General features: G+C 42.7%; 1 protein-coding gene across 1 annotated transcript in view; it reads right to left on the bottom strand.

Annotated features, from left to right (window-relative positions):
- The window catches only part of ahr1a (aryl hydrocarbon receptor 1a), a 66,807-nt gene extending 54,372 nt beyond the window's left edge, over positions 1-12,435 (bottom strand). The window contains exons 1-2 of the mRNA XM_088928532.1: positions 11,607-12,435; positions 5,235-5,422 (exon numbers count right to left, since the gene is read on the bottom strand). Coding sequence (XP_088784658.1) covers positions 5,235-5,422; positions 11,607-11,668 — 250 coding nt within the window. The 5' untranslated portion in view covers positions 11,669-12,435. The remainder of the gene's footprint in view (positions 1-5,234; positions 5,423-11,606) is intronic.
- Positions 12,436-15,950: the final 3,515 nt, after the last annotated feature.

The following is a 15,950-nucleotide window of genomic DNA, read 5'->3' as shown; positions in this document are numbered from 1 at the left end:
TATTTCACATTTGTTAAGGAAATGACTAAACACTTTCATGCTTATCTTTCTTTAAAATGTACAAGGTCACATCTCAATAAATCAACTGATTAGACTTTGCTCAGTTAATCCAGAAAAAGTCTTTAGTTATCCCTAGAGACAATATAAACAGTCAAAATGGCATAGTTCAAACATTCTTAACCATGTTCTGAAACCAACTGCAGAATCAGTTTAATTAAAATAGACTAAATATCCACTTTCTAGCACCTTATCTCTCGATTTTGTCTCTGTAGTGAGGACAGTGAAAAAAATAACTAGTAATGAACGGAAGTGAGCATTATACTATCCATATTTCACATAAATTGTGGCTAATGGAGTTTAACTGTTCATTGCATCCTATTAAATGTTCTTTGTAAACAGCAGACGCATGGCCAAGGTAAAAAAAAGACCACGTTAAAATTAAAATAACCGCACTTCTTTCTGGATTAATCAACATTCATTGCAATTCTGGAAGTATGTGGCTTAAGTTTCAGTGTAGACCATTGTCTGTTTATGACTATTTGTGAAAGCGAGACTTATTCAAACCTACCGTAATGTACTACATGATGGAAGATCAAATCAGTCAAGGGTTTAAGAACAGGGATGGTCACCCAAAACATGTTAATCTTCTGCAATTTCTCTACTGAACATAAACTGTCGTTAATGTCTACACTGCCCTTTGCTGGCATTATTAGAAATAACCAGGACATTATCTCGACAAGCTCTTGTCCCGAGACTTTATTTTAACATACTGTAGATGGGTTCATGCTGGATTCATTGTCCCAAGCTTGCCCCTGCTTGAGCAACTGCCTCTGAGGAACATGCTGACAGCTCTTTTCTCACTTGCTTCCAGTTATATGTGCCTATATTTATACAAATTGCTCAACGACAGGAAGGAAATGGAAATAAAAAAACATGCAAACTTTTTAGAATCAGTATCAAACTGCACTGTATCTGATGAAAGATCAAGTCCAAGTCCCCCCCCCCCCACCAAAATGTGAACTCTAACTTTTCTCACATCTTCAATTATTATTTTTTTGTCCAATGTCATCAGCATGCACCGTGATGTTCACCAGCACACGTACTCTGAAGAATAATCACGAAAGACTTTATAAAATTCTAAATTATGTTCGAGCAATAGGCTCAACAGGTGAAAATCATTGTCCCCGGCTGCAGTGCAGATTGTGTTATATACCTGCTGCTGTGACAGAATTGCGTGTGATTCCTAGGCACAGGAAGCCACTGCACATGGAAAGAGACAAATTCCATGAAGGATTAAATCTTATACAGGCATAAATTGAAGAATGCGTCGGCAGGTACTACACCCTTTTCCAGACAATAAAAAAAAGAGTAAGATGGTTGAAATATCTGTGACAAAAACGTATCATATTTTACAGAGTAGGCACTCATCTAATGAGAACGAGAGGAGGGAGTGTGAAGTAGTCGAGCTCAATTTGACTGCCTCAATTCTAAGCTCCCGTCTTATTTTCACAGGGTTTAAGCACGTCTGAAAATCAGAGCCGTTACCAATGAGCCCAGGACGCCCTTGTATATCTACCACAGGTAAATAAACACCACTTCCAGGAACACAGCTCTGTTAGAACACCGGCACAAAGACGTCTTTGTTTCTAAGAGCTCTTAGCTTCTCCGGAACTTATCCCCACATTATAAGAGGTCTGTGGGTGTCATCCCTTTTTTTGCAAGCAGGTAATGAAGTATGTCTGCAATAATCAGAGGCTTTAATAACACGTACAGAAATCCTTTTAAGTCCTGGCAGGAATAGTGCATAATAATGACTGGGGGGGGGGGGGCAGGAGGAAGCTACATCAGCCAATATTTCCAGAGGATGTGGCTGAGGGTGTGTTGCTTCCAAAGCCACAGGCCTTTGGCATAACTTTGGCATAATCTATGCTTATGACCAGTTACTGATAGAGTCAGGCTTTAAGTCATAAGAGTTCATTAATTCACTTCTGGATATTCACAACCATGCAGAACATTATAAAAGGTATATTTTTTTATTATGAAGATTTCTGACTCTCCAGCTTCTTACAATCAAGAATATTATATCTCGATATGTAAAACTGGACTAATCCTTTCTTCTTTTTAATGTTTAATAAAACGTTCAACGGGGATAAAAAAGAACAGAAGCAGAAAGTCATACTTTTGCTATAGTATTCCCTATTTAAGGATAACATTTCACTCTTGTTGGTTTTATTAAAAAGGACAAAATGCATCTATTTTCTTTGAAAAATATCTATTGTTCAAGTGCAACTCAGGCTTCCTTTTCAAACAAGATCATATGATTACACATGTATACTTCACCTTCCGGAGGAATGAACACACCCCCTGTTTGCATCCTGTTATTCACAAAGAGTTTCCCCTTACTTAAGTTCACTACATCTAGTCTACAGTAACAGGCCTCCAGCACATTTCATCAGAATACTTAGACGAGGAACGCGCCTTCTGTTTTTACCATCTGAACACACATAAAAATCTCTGCTGTAGTCTGACCGTCAAAAAAGGGCCTTAATACTTCCAATGGAATTAACGCTGCTCATCACAAACTGCTATTGCACTGTTTGAAGACTACAGTTTTACAATTTATAAAAAGGGCTCTAAAACTAAAAGCAACTTTTTGGATAGTAATGCTAAAAGATTAGTCACACATTTGCCCCTGGAAACTGATCGCTGTGAGCTTCACACAGATATTAACAGAGCCTCTCAACATAGTGAAACAGGAATATTCATCCACAGAACCCAAACCTGAAAAATTCTGCTTTGCTCTGCCCCGTTTTTTAAAACTCTGTTCTTAATCATCTCAGTGCTAACATCTTCCTAAGTAACAGTAAGAAAATGAACAGTCTCTTTAAAATGGAGATTGTGTACAAACCCCTCCGGACATTACAAGCAGAGCCCTGAAGGTGTTATACATTGATTATAGACATACTTTTGTTTCTAAGTCTAGATCATTAACATATCTAGAAAATCCGTGAAATTGAGGAAGACTAAAGACTTCTGGAAGACTAAAATGGGCAGCACTGTTTGAAACCTTCACCCTCCTATCTTAAGTAATAACTAGAAAACTGGAAGTGGTTCTGAAGTCTTCCAAGCCATTTGCCTTCTCACTTTAGCAGGCTGAAAGTCCTGTGAGGTAATTAAACTAGAATTATACAGGGAGTAAGTCTGGACTTAATTGCTCAAACAGGTTGAGCTCAGGAGTAGTTTACAGTATGGAATGATGGTTAACAATACAAAATAATAGTCGTCAGGCAGCCAACCTAGTATGGGCAAGAACCTGCTGTATTTCTTCAAGGCTGGAGTTACAGTCTACAGTTCCTGACCAAAAGCAGTAAGAGCCTGCATTTTGCCACACCATGAGCACTGCACGCTTGATAATTATCACATCTCAAGGTGCAAAAGCAGCGCAGTTTGGTTGTGTATAGACTTGCAACTGAATCTGGGCAGAAGTTCCCAGGTCAGGGTCTGACTTATGCATGTGGGTGTATGTGTAAGATGTTAATGGTGCGTACACAACAATAATACTCACCCTGTTTGGATTTAATTGGCAACACATTTTTTAAACAAGGGAAACTATAGGTATAGTATGTGCATTAAAAACAAAGGAAAAGAAATGGCAGTGAAGTGGCCATCTTGTCCCATTTCCACACTGATTCATCCTGCTGGTACTAGAGTTTCACCTAAAGGTTTGGACTTGCTTGGCCAACCAGTTCTTGAGCAGGAGTACAATGCTTGATGAACCACATTTCTAAAGCAGTAACTAGTAACTACTACAAACTAACGTAGTAACTTTTTACATGGAAACGCATCAAAGCACTGGTTGTTGAAATGTGCAAAGCTTTCAAGTTAATTGGTACCACAGTTTGTAAGAAAATGACTTTGAAAGGGTGAGTCTGCCATCTAGGTTGATGCACTACTCCAGTGTTTGTCACAAAAGTAAAGGCAGATCTGTGCCCATGTATGTTTGCAGTCTGAGGTTCCCAAGCTATCCATTCGGTGAACACCAACAGTTTTGGAAATGAGAAGAAACAAAAACCCTTACAGAGACATAGGACAGTTTCCAGGGCAAAAAATAATTTTATATAGTCAGACCACAGCAGTCCAGTGCTCCAGATTCCCAGTGACTGTCAGTTCAGCTGTCAATCAAACTTGAGGCACAACCCACACGAATTCACAGAAAAGGCACCTCTAGTGTCAAAAAGAATAGTTAAAACTTAGGTTCATTATGCACTGACTAAAAGCACACAGAACAATGTTTTGTGTGCTACAATTATGAAACAGTCTTGTAGAGATAACCCTTTGTCTTAAACATTACTGAAAACTGTAAATACATCATCAAACAGACAAAGCATCTCTTGCTGTACCTAATACAGACCTCTGGAAACTGAGGAAAAAAAATCTGAGCATTCATACGAACTGCAGTGAAAGTAACTGAAGCACCACTGAACTTCCTTAATGCGTCATTTTAAAGCACTGGGCTGGTGTCTATAAATACCCTGCTGATGCATTTCGTTTCAGTGTGTGTCTTTGGTACCCAGGTTGCAGTGTGAACTAAAAACCCAACAACAGGCCATCATATAAAAAACAGCCTTAAGATTTAGCCATTTATAAAAATGTAATTAAAAAAGTTAAAATATAGGACCCCTGAAATATCCAGACTATGTCTTGACTATTAGGTAAAACAGGAGTCCCAGTCAGCAACTTCATAATGTACTGTGATGATATAAACTGAAAAACCCTTTTATAGTTCTAATTTCTAACTTGTTTGAATGAAGACGAAACAAACAATACTTTGAGTCTAACCAGCCACTATTTAAAAAAAAAGTACCACAATATACAGTTCTTTGTAGAAAGAAATTCACAATATATGTATAATTGCAATAATTACTGAGCTGCATTATAGGGCTTTTTATGCACTGTAACCTTTTAATAACTTTAGAAAGCCATTTCTGTTTAGATGAATACAATTGGCAAACGGCAGCTGTACGTAGAATCAAAATCTAAGAAGAAAAAATGGACTCAATGGAGGTCTGCAATCAGGCTCTTTAGAAGATCGATGACGCAGCTCGACCCCGAGCCCGTTTCCGCACGAGTGCGTGAAGGAACGCTACTGGAAACTCACAGGCACAGGCTGCAGCGCAGGTAGGGATACACCGAGCCGACCATGTTCAAAGTTGAAGAAATTGCCCGAGACTTACCACTGAAGAAGCTCTTAGCCCTCAGGTAGCTGACACTGAGCCTCAGCACGGAGAGCTTGTCCAGTTTGGAGATAACATCCTGGGGAAAGGGCAGCAGGTTGGCTAACCGCTCCAACTCTGCATTCAGGCGGTCACGGTGCCTTTTGGAGGGATTGGACTTGGCTCCTTCGGGAGGGGCCGGCTTCGTACTATGGATGGAAAAAGAAACAGGGACAACATATTGATTGATCTGTAAAGAGACAAAAGTCATAGTATTTCCACAGCCCCAACGTCTCAGGTCACAGACGCCAAGCAATGCCAGGCTGGGGGACGTCTGCTGGTCCAGCAGTGCCATTAGGTAACAATACTCCCTCTGGGCCAGAACTTCCAATCCACTGACCCCAGATGGGGACCACGGACACTGTGCTGTAGGACGCGTCACACTGTGGACGTGATGTTAAATAACTGGGCAGACTGTGTGGTTATTAAAGATCCCTTGGCACTGGCTGTAAGTGTTAATTAAAGTTGTTAGTTTTGGTTAATCTTCCTAGGTAAATTCCACTCTGGCCTTTCTTAAGTTCTCCCTTAGTTCAATAGGTGAGGTACTATCTCACATCTCACTTGATCTTGACCCAGTTTTCTTTTTCAACTTTAAATTTGGTAAAAAATAAATCCAAAGGTGAAGATGTGTGGTTTCTGAAATAGGCTGCAATAAAATCATAATCATCTCTAAGTTTACAATCCATAATGTTAATTGTGCTACACAAGTACCTTTTAACCTTGAAAATGTATAACGTCCAGGCTATCCACAATTCATCACACTGTGAAAGTGTAGAAGCCCTTTTGCAGTACTGGTTTAATTACAGACAGTGGCACAAAAAGGTCTGCACTCACAAATTTCAATCCTATAGTGAAAAACCACTCAGAAAACCCTACTTTTCAACAATATTCTATTTCTTCCTTATAATTCATGTCTATTTACCATCTGTGCAGGAAAGTTTTTTTTATTTATAGATACTGTAACATGTTTACACAAGATCCCACCTTAATTTCAGAGCTGATAAGATTGTATTTAATTTTTTTATTTCACCTGTTTACTTTTCTGTTAACTGTATTTACTTAAGATGAGATCACTTAATGCATTATATATTCTAGAACAAGAAGTAATAGAGCTTTAGTGCAACACAATACAGGATCTATTTTTCACAGCTTTCATGTTCCAAGTTAGTGCAAAATTAGTTTATGAAGCGTAAAATGCTCAATAACAGTATGACTGAGGTCAATATTTTAATTTCTGCAGGACAAAGAAAACATGCAAGCTCAATTCTGCAGAAATTAAAAGCATACAAATTAAACATTTTAAACGCATTTGGATTCCTTTTCACTAAATTTCAGGCTTAGTGTTTTGCTAAAAAATAAGAATATATATTTTTTTAAATCAGGATTACATCCCATTAAAACTATAACATCTGAAAAAAAAACTCTGCACATCCATACTGGCCAAGAAGGATATAAGGAGCCACTTTCTTTTCTTGAAAGGGTATTGGGAGATCAAATGCCATATCCATCCTGGGACAGAGTCAGCTGACAGCCAAATCAGACACTAGCTGGATGAACATTTATGCCAAAAATCAAATATTTCTAATAACAGATTTAATTATCTTTTTTTCTTCTTTTATTTTAAGACAGAACTGAAATGGCATGCAAAGTCTGCATGGAAAAACAGAATGTGATGAAAAAATGCTTGTTTTGGCATCTAAAATGTTCTCGCATATTCTGCTATCGACCACTGCTTCAGGGTGTGACATTTTCATGCGTCTCCTCACTTCCCTTAAGGCAGTCCTCTTCATTATAAAACTACCCTAAATGAAGTCAGAAAAAGTCTTGTAGAAGCATTCAAAGTTCAGGGAAACGCTTGGCTTACTTTTTCTACGCAGGCCCTTAAAATCCACTGCCCAATAAACACCGTAACTCGTATCCGCCATTTATAAGGAAAAAGTTCCATCATTCCGTGGACATATCCCACTGCATACTTGGGGTTAAATTCAGTGTATATGATGTCACTGCATGTTATGCTACAGTAATTCCTGTCACATGACCCATTACAGTAATGCCTCACGTCATTTTTCTCTGCCAGTAAATGAGACTAATATCTCCCTCCACAGTTTAAAAAACAGCATTTTCAAGAACAGATCTCTGAAACTCAGGAGGCTACACAATGCATGTTAAAAAGCAGCCGATTTGTTCCTTTTCGTCACTCCGATACTTTTACATTTGTGTACTACATCCTGTAGTGCTTCACCTCCACCAGAATCTTACTGTGATATCTGGGACATAATCACCACAAGAAGAAAGATCTTCAGCTTCACAATGTTTTATTTAATCTTTTCTCCATTTTCTTCTTTCATACTAGATAGCTGGACTGTCATGAAAATATTCTTTTAGAGTCTTTAAAACTCATCCTGTAGCTCACTGCCTAAGAGCAGTTACACAGCAAGATACGCTCTTATCTAATTTTCTCTGTAAAATAATGGTTTGCATTTTTCCCCAATCATAAACATTTATGAAACTTCCATTTCGTTGTGCAGAACACAGCGTGTCCATGACGTTCCCGGCTTCTGAACGAAAATATTCTTCATCATTACATGAGAATATTGTTTACAGTATTCCAATTCAAAACTTTATTCTACTGCCTTATGCAATGCTAAAGGAAAGAATGGTTTTCCTTCTCGTTGTTTTTTTTACCTCTTTCAGAATATTTATGCATAACGTGAAAAAAACTAAATGAGCTAGTCAGACAATTGAGAAAAATAAATGCGTAGTCTGTGTTTTCTGTGAAATCTAAAGTTTAAAGCATGCTAGATTTATTTACTGCTCTGTTGCTTAGCCAGTGACAGCCAGTGAACTCCGAGAGGAGGGGCAAAAGCACAGACAATCAACACCGTGATATTCCTGCCACACACGAGTGCTGCACCGGGCCGAGCGAGTGTACAGCTGCCCGCTCTTGTCATCGGCTCCCCAGCTCTCTCATTAACACGTTCCTCGCCCTGTCCTCTGCAGGCTGCTGGGGCCCTTCTCCTTGAAAACCTGGCCCGAGGACAGAGTCACGAAGGCAACACGCCCCCCTCCTAGCCCATTCCATAACCGAGTCGAAGGGAAGAGCAAGTCTGGCCATTTCCCTTGTGCTGACGTTTCAGACTCCAGGCTTGGCTCTCGGGCAGCTGGCTGCACCATCTTGGAACGCTCTAAACACACAGCTAACAAATCACTGCGTCCAGACTGACAGCACGGGCGGCAGGTCCTGCTGGAGACAATCAGAGGCGACGACCTCATGAATCACTGACTGTACACGACTTGCAAAGATTAGCGCCCCAAGGCTCACCAAAAACACGCAAGATAATTCCCTTCTAGCTCAGAAAGTGAAGAGGGGGGTACAAAATGCCAAAGTCTGGACTTCTACGGTACCTGCCATTGAAGTAGGTTGTTCACATACCATGAAATTAGCAGTGTGATATTAACATGAGCTAGCTCATAGTGATATTAAAGCATTGCGAATTATTAAGGACAATTAAATCTGAACCATTGTTATATTTATTCAGGCTGCAGCCTAAAAGCTTTGTAAACATTTAAGCTGTTTGTGGCCCACATTTAAAAAAAAAAATCAGCAGTTTCTCCTTTTCCTGAAAGTAGAAGAAATAAACAAACAGCTCATGATGCACTAAAGTGCAATGCAGCAAGTTAAATTACATTTTTAAAGATGTAATAAAAAAAACAACGATCCATTATCATTATAAACAAAGTCTATGTTTCCTGCAAAGTGCAATGTAACTTACATTTATCAATGTATCTTTTTTCAAAATGCCACATTGATTACATTTGCCTTGTAAAGTGTAGCACAGTAAATGCTTTTTCATGCATTTTGTGATAAAATGATAAAGGTAGATTACATAGGCAAAATTCAATTAATGAAGATGATTATTTTTCTCCCTGACTTTTGACACGACTAGTTTTTCTTCCCCTGGTAGTCCACAAGCAACCGTCCACAACACAAGTAACAGTAAAAGTGCAGCATGCAAATGCCACTAAGAAAATGAGCACACAACAGGATAATACTCTATGCGTCACTTGAAAATCTGTCTGGACTGACTCAGATGCAAATTCGTAAGATGTCAGTTCAGTAAGTTGATCTAATGCCGAGACCTTTCTAAGTGCTTAATGTGGAAGTACTGTAAACAGACAGGTCACGTACTCTCAGGCAAAGAATGGCACATGCTGTGCACTATTTCGACTTACCAACAAGCCCTTTGATTCATTCTTAAAACCCTGCTGCTTAATGGAGTTGACGAAAACAGTGCATTGCTTGACTTGCCCTCTTCTACCAAAAATAGCTTTGATGCCGTCTAAACAATAGGGACTCTACCCTTTTAAAAACTGCACAAGTCACCGGCAAGAGGCCCATCAGGCCGGGATTTAGAATCCGTGACTCACGGGGGTGTTTAAGTTTTCATTTGGGCCAAACGTATTCCAAACAGACTACATTGCCCGGATGAAGCCAAGATTTCACTGGCCGTATGAAAGGGATCTGAATCATTTGTACTGTTTAAAAAAAAAAAAAGCTTTTCGTGCATATAACCTAATCTTAAAAAAATCTTTTGGTGTTTGAAAGAGAGGCTTTGGGTTGAGGTTGTGGTTTAATCTATGGGTTAGAGTTTCAGGTACGTCAAAGAACGCTGAATGCAACTTTACATTCAATCCCACTAATGAGCAATGAGCACAACTCCAAAAGTATGTTTCAAGCTTTTATGTCTCGCCCGTGTTAAGAGTTTGACTGTTTTCCAAGAGAGCCCAAGTAAAGCGCCGTATTTCTCACTAATCATAATATGCAGGGAACTGCGATGCCTTTCCTTTCCCTAATGCTAATAAAAGGGCACCGTGGGCATGGATGAGTTGCGTTCGACTCATTTCTGAACCGATTTAAGGTTTTGCCAAAACCGACTTGTGGAAATGCGTTCAAGCCGCGGAGAACACGTTTCGGCCCTCAGTACTCACTGCCGACGCGCACCCCCTCGGGCGCAGAACAGCAGATGCCGCAGAATGTGTCATATCATCATATTCATGTGTGTATCCCTTTCTCATGTGAATCCACACACGTCGGTAATTCTGTTCCCACCCCGCCGCACACCGGCAGTAGACAATGCTGGCGCTGGCTGCCCTGCAGCTATGCAGAAAGGTGAGCTGCACCAAATATTCCTCCCAGGCCCGATCTTTCCACATGAATATTTTAATAGCTCTGAAGATGCCCAGCATTCGGTTACTTTTTTCGGTGCATCTCAAGCCCCGCAAACGTCGGGCTACATTTGGGCTTTCCAATGCAAGCCGAGCTCCGGGTGACTTCATCCGACCATTCAGCTGCGTAAATTAGGAGGCGTTAATGAGCTTTCCAGGTCTCTGCTCACCACCGCAGGCCCCGCGTCTGCACAGCTCTAAGCCCGATGCAGGTCGGATAGATACAGCGTATACCTGCAGGCAGACGGTACCAGCGCGGCTCTGGGAATCGGAAGGGGTCTGGCTCGCCGTGCACACCAGACACGCCACATCTCCGCCGTCCTGTCGCCGCTTTCGAGACGGGGGCCGGGTCTCCGTGGATGAGTGCCGAGCCAGTAGGCTTGCGGAAAGCGACCGGACCGAGGCCGTGCATCCGCCCAGCCCGGGGCACGGGGCGGGGGGGGGGGCTTGTGCACGGCCGGGGGCAGAGCCGTGTCCCAGGGCGGGCAGGGGACGGCTACAGGGCGCCTGTCCCCCGCACGGACCCTCGTCAGGGGAGGCTCCCGATGCTAGCACGGACGGGCTGGGTGCGTCACCGGCCGCCAGGGGTCCGAGTACCATCTCTCCCATGTCACACTGGGGGGACCCCCCGCCCCTGCCCGGGTGGAGGACACGGCGGTCCTGCGGGCGCGGCTGCAGGTGCTGCACCCCGACCCCCTCACGCACAGACACACGGCGCCTCCAGGCCCGCCGCGCTGGCTGCGTCAAGGCCACTCCGACCGCACGGCTGCGGCGCCTCCGGCCTCCCGGACCAATGCGAGACGTTAAGGAGCCTTTGGGTTTGCTGGGGTTTTTTTTTTTCCTACTTTGCTAAAACAACAACAACAACACAGAATTACTTCACCCCCCCCCCCCCCCCCCCCAAAAAAAAAAATGGAAAAGAAAAAAAATCCTAATCTCCGAGCGAGCAACGCCACGGAGACCTCCGGCTGCCTGCCGCAACGCGAATAAAACACGCGAGACGCGCACCTATTAAAAAGAAAAGCCGGCAAGAGCGTCCTGCGTGTTTAGAAGATCGCCGTGTTTTTCTTTCTGTCGGATAAGTCAGCGTGCTGCAGAGGGTCCTACCTCTTCTGCACGGGCTTTCTCCTCTTCCGACTCGCGTAAATGCTGCTCGTACTGTTGCTCATCCTCGTCTCTCGGCAGGACACGAAATCCCCTCTCGCTTCACGGCCCTTATCGCCGCGGGTGGCGTTGGTATCAAGGTTATAGATCCCACACTCCCTCCCTCCCCTCCAAAAATAATAAAAAAAAAAAAATCAATAACCACCAAAGACGACGACGACGACGAGGGCGGCGGCGGCACTTCGCCTTTCACAAAAATAAGCAGGGTGTCCCGGAGAGGATCAAGGTGGCGAAAAGGGGCGATTTTCTGATCAGAACCATGTCCCGCCGTTCCAGCCCCGTCGCGGAAAACCTGTCAAACCTCCCTCCTGTCGTCGTCGTCCTCCTCCTCCAGCGACGGAAAAAGGAAAAGAGAAAAAGGTCACCGCAGCAAGACCGTGAACTCGGTGCTCGCCGGAGCGCCTGACGCAACCGAGACGGGCTGTAGTCGCGCAACTGACGCGCCCGGGCTCCTCGCGCCCCCCAGCTCGAGCCGCTCGAGCCGCTCTCGGGGCTCTCGCTCGCTCTCTCTCTCTCTCCTCTTCACGCGCGCACGTGACGGCTGCCGGGCGCTCTCCCGCGGCCAGGTGTCTCGAGACAGGGGCACCACCTGAACTTTCTCCCCTCCCCCTCTCCTCTCCTCTCCTCTCCTCTCCTCGCTCCGAAGGATCGGGCCGACTCTGTGAATCCGCACGCTGCTGCTGCTGCTTCGGGTTCCTGCGTCCCCTCCTCCCTGCCAGCACACCGGTCTCTCCCTCTATCCTTCCCCCTGTGCGCGAATCAATGTCGCTTTTGCGAGCTGGACGGACCCAGGTACACACGCCCAAGCATTGCGTCACGGCCCCGATGACGCTGACGCACGCCTGGACGTCGGGGGGCGGGGCGGGGCAAGGGCGTGGGAGGAGGGTGTCTCGGCGCGGCGGCCATCTTGGTGAGGTCGCGGCAGGGACGCAGCCTGCAGGTAAACTGCGCGGTTTAGATTAGCAGGCAGCGTTTACCAATTCGAGGAAAACTGCACGCTGCGATACGGCTGTACTTTTGCGGTGACAGTAAATCACGAACTGCAAATCCCAACTGAAGCAGAAAGAAAACTGTAGATAGCAACAAAAGGTCATACAAGAGTGGCGTGGGCGCTGTGGTGGCTTCATTCTGATCATTATAGAATCATCTGTATTTTTTTTTCGTAAATGTAGTTTGATCGTCTATCTGTCAGTGCTGCAACTTCCCCAACTATTAAAAAGCGTGCATTGACGCTTACTACCCGCACGTCTACGAATTGACGTCATTTTTCTCGTACTGTACGGTATTAAAAGGAAACAATATAGGATTAGCAGGATTAAACCAAATTTAAATCTAATGTTAAGGAACTGATTGCTTAGATTATTTCTGTGCATATATTATTTTTATCGCTCCAGCAATACAGGGAGTTGTTTTGCATACCTAATTAGATCATTGAAGTGACAGAGGAATCACGGATTGAGAAAGTCAGGTGTTCTAATTGTATTTACTTTTATGAAAATAATTTTAAATTCTTCAGTATTTTACGCTGGGGAAATATAATAACTTGGTGCATATGTCCTATAAATTCGAGACTTTCCCCTTCAGTCTTTAGTTTCTCAATTTACCTCAGCTGGTGATGATATGTGCGCTATATTTAGATAAATGTGTGCTTTAGTTTATGTTACCTGCGTTTAAATTGGCCCCGACAGGCTGTGAAATCGGATCGTAACAGATGTATATTCAATTTACACTTAATAATGGGCCTGAACGCCCCCACATAGCTGAGAGATTGAGAGACGGTGCCTCCGTCTCTTACTGTACGGCTCCGATATATTGCTGCTGCGTCAATAGCATATCCAGTCTCTACACAGATCCGCGTTATTTCATCAGCTCCAGTGTGTTTTTCTGACAAAATACCCAAGAGCTCTCAATTAAAACACGGCACAACGATATCTTTCACAGAGACACAAACTGGTCATTTGTGTGTTGCCGTCAGTCTATAAAGTTCAACATATTGTCCTCCCACAGTCCAAAGGCTAATTGGCTACTAGTCCAAAGTTGAATTGGCTTCTGGGAAAAGTGGCCCTGGTGCGAGGGTGTGTGTCTCTGTGTCTGCTCTGTGATGGACCGGCGTGGGTGTGTGTATCTGTGATGGACCGGCGTGGGTGTGTGTCTCTGTGTCTGCTCTGTGATGGACCGGCGTGGGTGTGTGTCTCTGTGTCTGCTCTGTGATGGACCGGCGTGGGTGTGTGTCTCTGTGTCTGCTCTGTGAAGGACTGGCGTGAGTGTGTGTCTCTGTGTCTGCTCTGTGAAGGACTGGCGTGCTGTCCAGGGTGCAGCCTGCCTTGTGCCTGTTGCTTGCTGGGATGGGCTCCCCTGTGACACTGTACTGGATAAAGACCATAGCATGAAAGCAAAAAACATTGTACATTATGAAAGAGCTGTACTGTACTCTATGTTATGTTCTTCAAAGGGAAAAATATTTAAACATATATTTTATTGATGCCTCAGATTTAAAAAAACAATTTCCATCAAGACATCTAAAATCGTAAAATGAAACAAAATGGCCACGATAACAAAACAAGTCACAGGACCTACAGTACGTGTATGTTTTCAGATATCACTGGGTGGCTCTGGAGCTGAACCAGGAAGCTCCTGGTTTCATATCCTTTGTGTCAACCACTAAATTAAACTTAGCCAGCCGAACATTTCTATTAACATATCTCAGCAAATTTAAATAAATAACAATATTGCAGCCATATTGCCCTGCAACTCATGGCCTCCTAATAATCCCCGTCTGAACTGGCTTCATCACTCTGCTCTCCTCCCCACTCCCAGCTGAGAGCGCACTGGCGCATCAGCCAGGTGGGGCTGCACACTGGTGGTGGTGGAGGAGAGTCCCCATTATCTGTAAAGCGCTTTGAGTGGAGTGTCCAGAAAAGCGCTATATACTGTAAGTGTAAGGAATTATTATTATTATTTAAAAACTGCCACTGTTAAATGCTTTCCCCAAAAATACGCATTCTGTTCATAAAGTCGTAAATATTTGTGTTTTCTACACATGTTCCACATGAACACGAAGAGAACATGCAAAATCCACACAGATGGCAGCTCAGGAATTGAACCCAGGGCCCCCGTGCTGTGAGGTAGCGATGCTAAGGACTACACCATCGTGCTGCCTTAATTTTATATTTGAAACGTTTTTAAAAATTCAGCGCAGTAAAAAAAGAAAGAGACACAAAAGAAAACGAACATGCAATAACAAGCTGATCTCTCATTTCATCTTCTTCTTTCAAACCATTTTCTTGAAATGCTGAATGAGAAGGGCTATCATTATGAAGATGCCATACAGTTCACTGGTAATGTGCAGCATTTATTAGAACTTACATTCATTAGCTTGTACAATGCAACATCATTAAGAAACCTCCTGGTCGTTTTTTTCCAATGTTTTATGAACCACATTTAAGTGTAATTCAATATCTGACCGAGACAAGTGATTGCATTTTGAAATTCCTAATTGAATTCTACAATTTGGAATAATGCTGGGGGCAAAGCAGACCACTGTAAGTGAACAAAACAGTCGTTAATTTGTTTCTGTAGTGTTGCAGGAAACATTTTATCAGGAATAATTGCAAACAACTTGTCTTGTTTAAAGAAAATAACGAGCAATTTTCCCATGACTCATGCGTCCCTGTTCCTAAAGCTCATAAAGATTCATGTGAAATTGGAGCCATACACTGCCATAATGAATTTCTTTGTCTCTGGACGAGACAGGGTTATAAAAAATGGCTTTGAACTTTGGACATTTGAAACTTTTACAATAGTTAAATATAATTCTGTGTGTAATATGGTTATTTAGCATTGCCCGACTAGCAGCAGTGCGGTTAAATACCCATGAGTCTAACTCCAAGGCCTGAAAGCTCAGAATAAAACAGGGAATTTGTATTTTGTCTGTTTTCTGGCTGCAAAATATTGCGTCATGGTCTCATTTAAACCCACAAATATGGTGTTAAAAATGGAATGTCTCATTGACAGTCAGAATGATCCTAGACACATAAATGTAAGGAATTCAATCAAATACGTTTGTATAAAACTTCTATGTTTCGTTATGTCATTTCCTATGTGCATGCTTTAACTGTGTATGCATGTCTTCGACATTTACAATTTTCCCTGCAAAAGTATTCAGACCCTTGCAGTTTCTAGATTTTGTTGCTTTAAATCTTGCAGACATGACACTTTGAAATTGTGATTAATATTTGTTATAGTATATACACAGTGTGCCTCACACATAAAAAAATACAAAGAAAA

Source organism: Atractosteus spatula, chromosome 12 (assembly GCF_055471065.1).
Source record: "Atractosteus spatula isolate fAtrSpa1 chromosome 12, fAtrSpa1.hap1, whole genome shotgun sequence".
Classification (NCBI taxonomy): domain Eukaryota; kingdom Metazoa; phylum Chordata; class Actinopteri; order Semionotiformes; family Lepisosteidae; genus Atractosteus; species Atractosteus spatula.
This window is presented reverse-complemented; position numbering and strand designations above follow the sequence as displayed.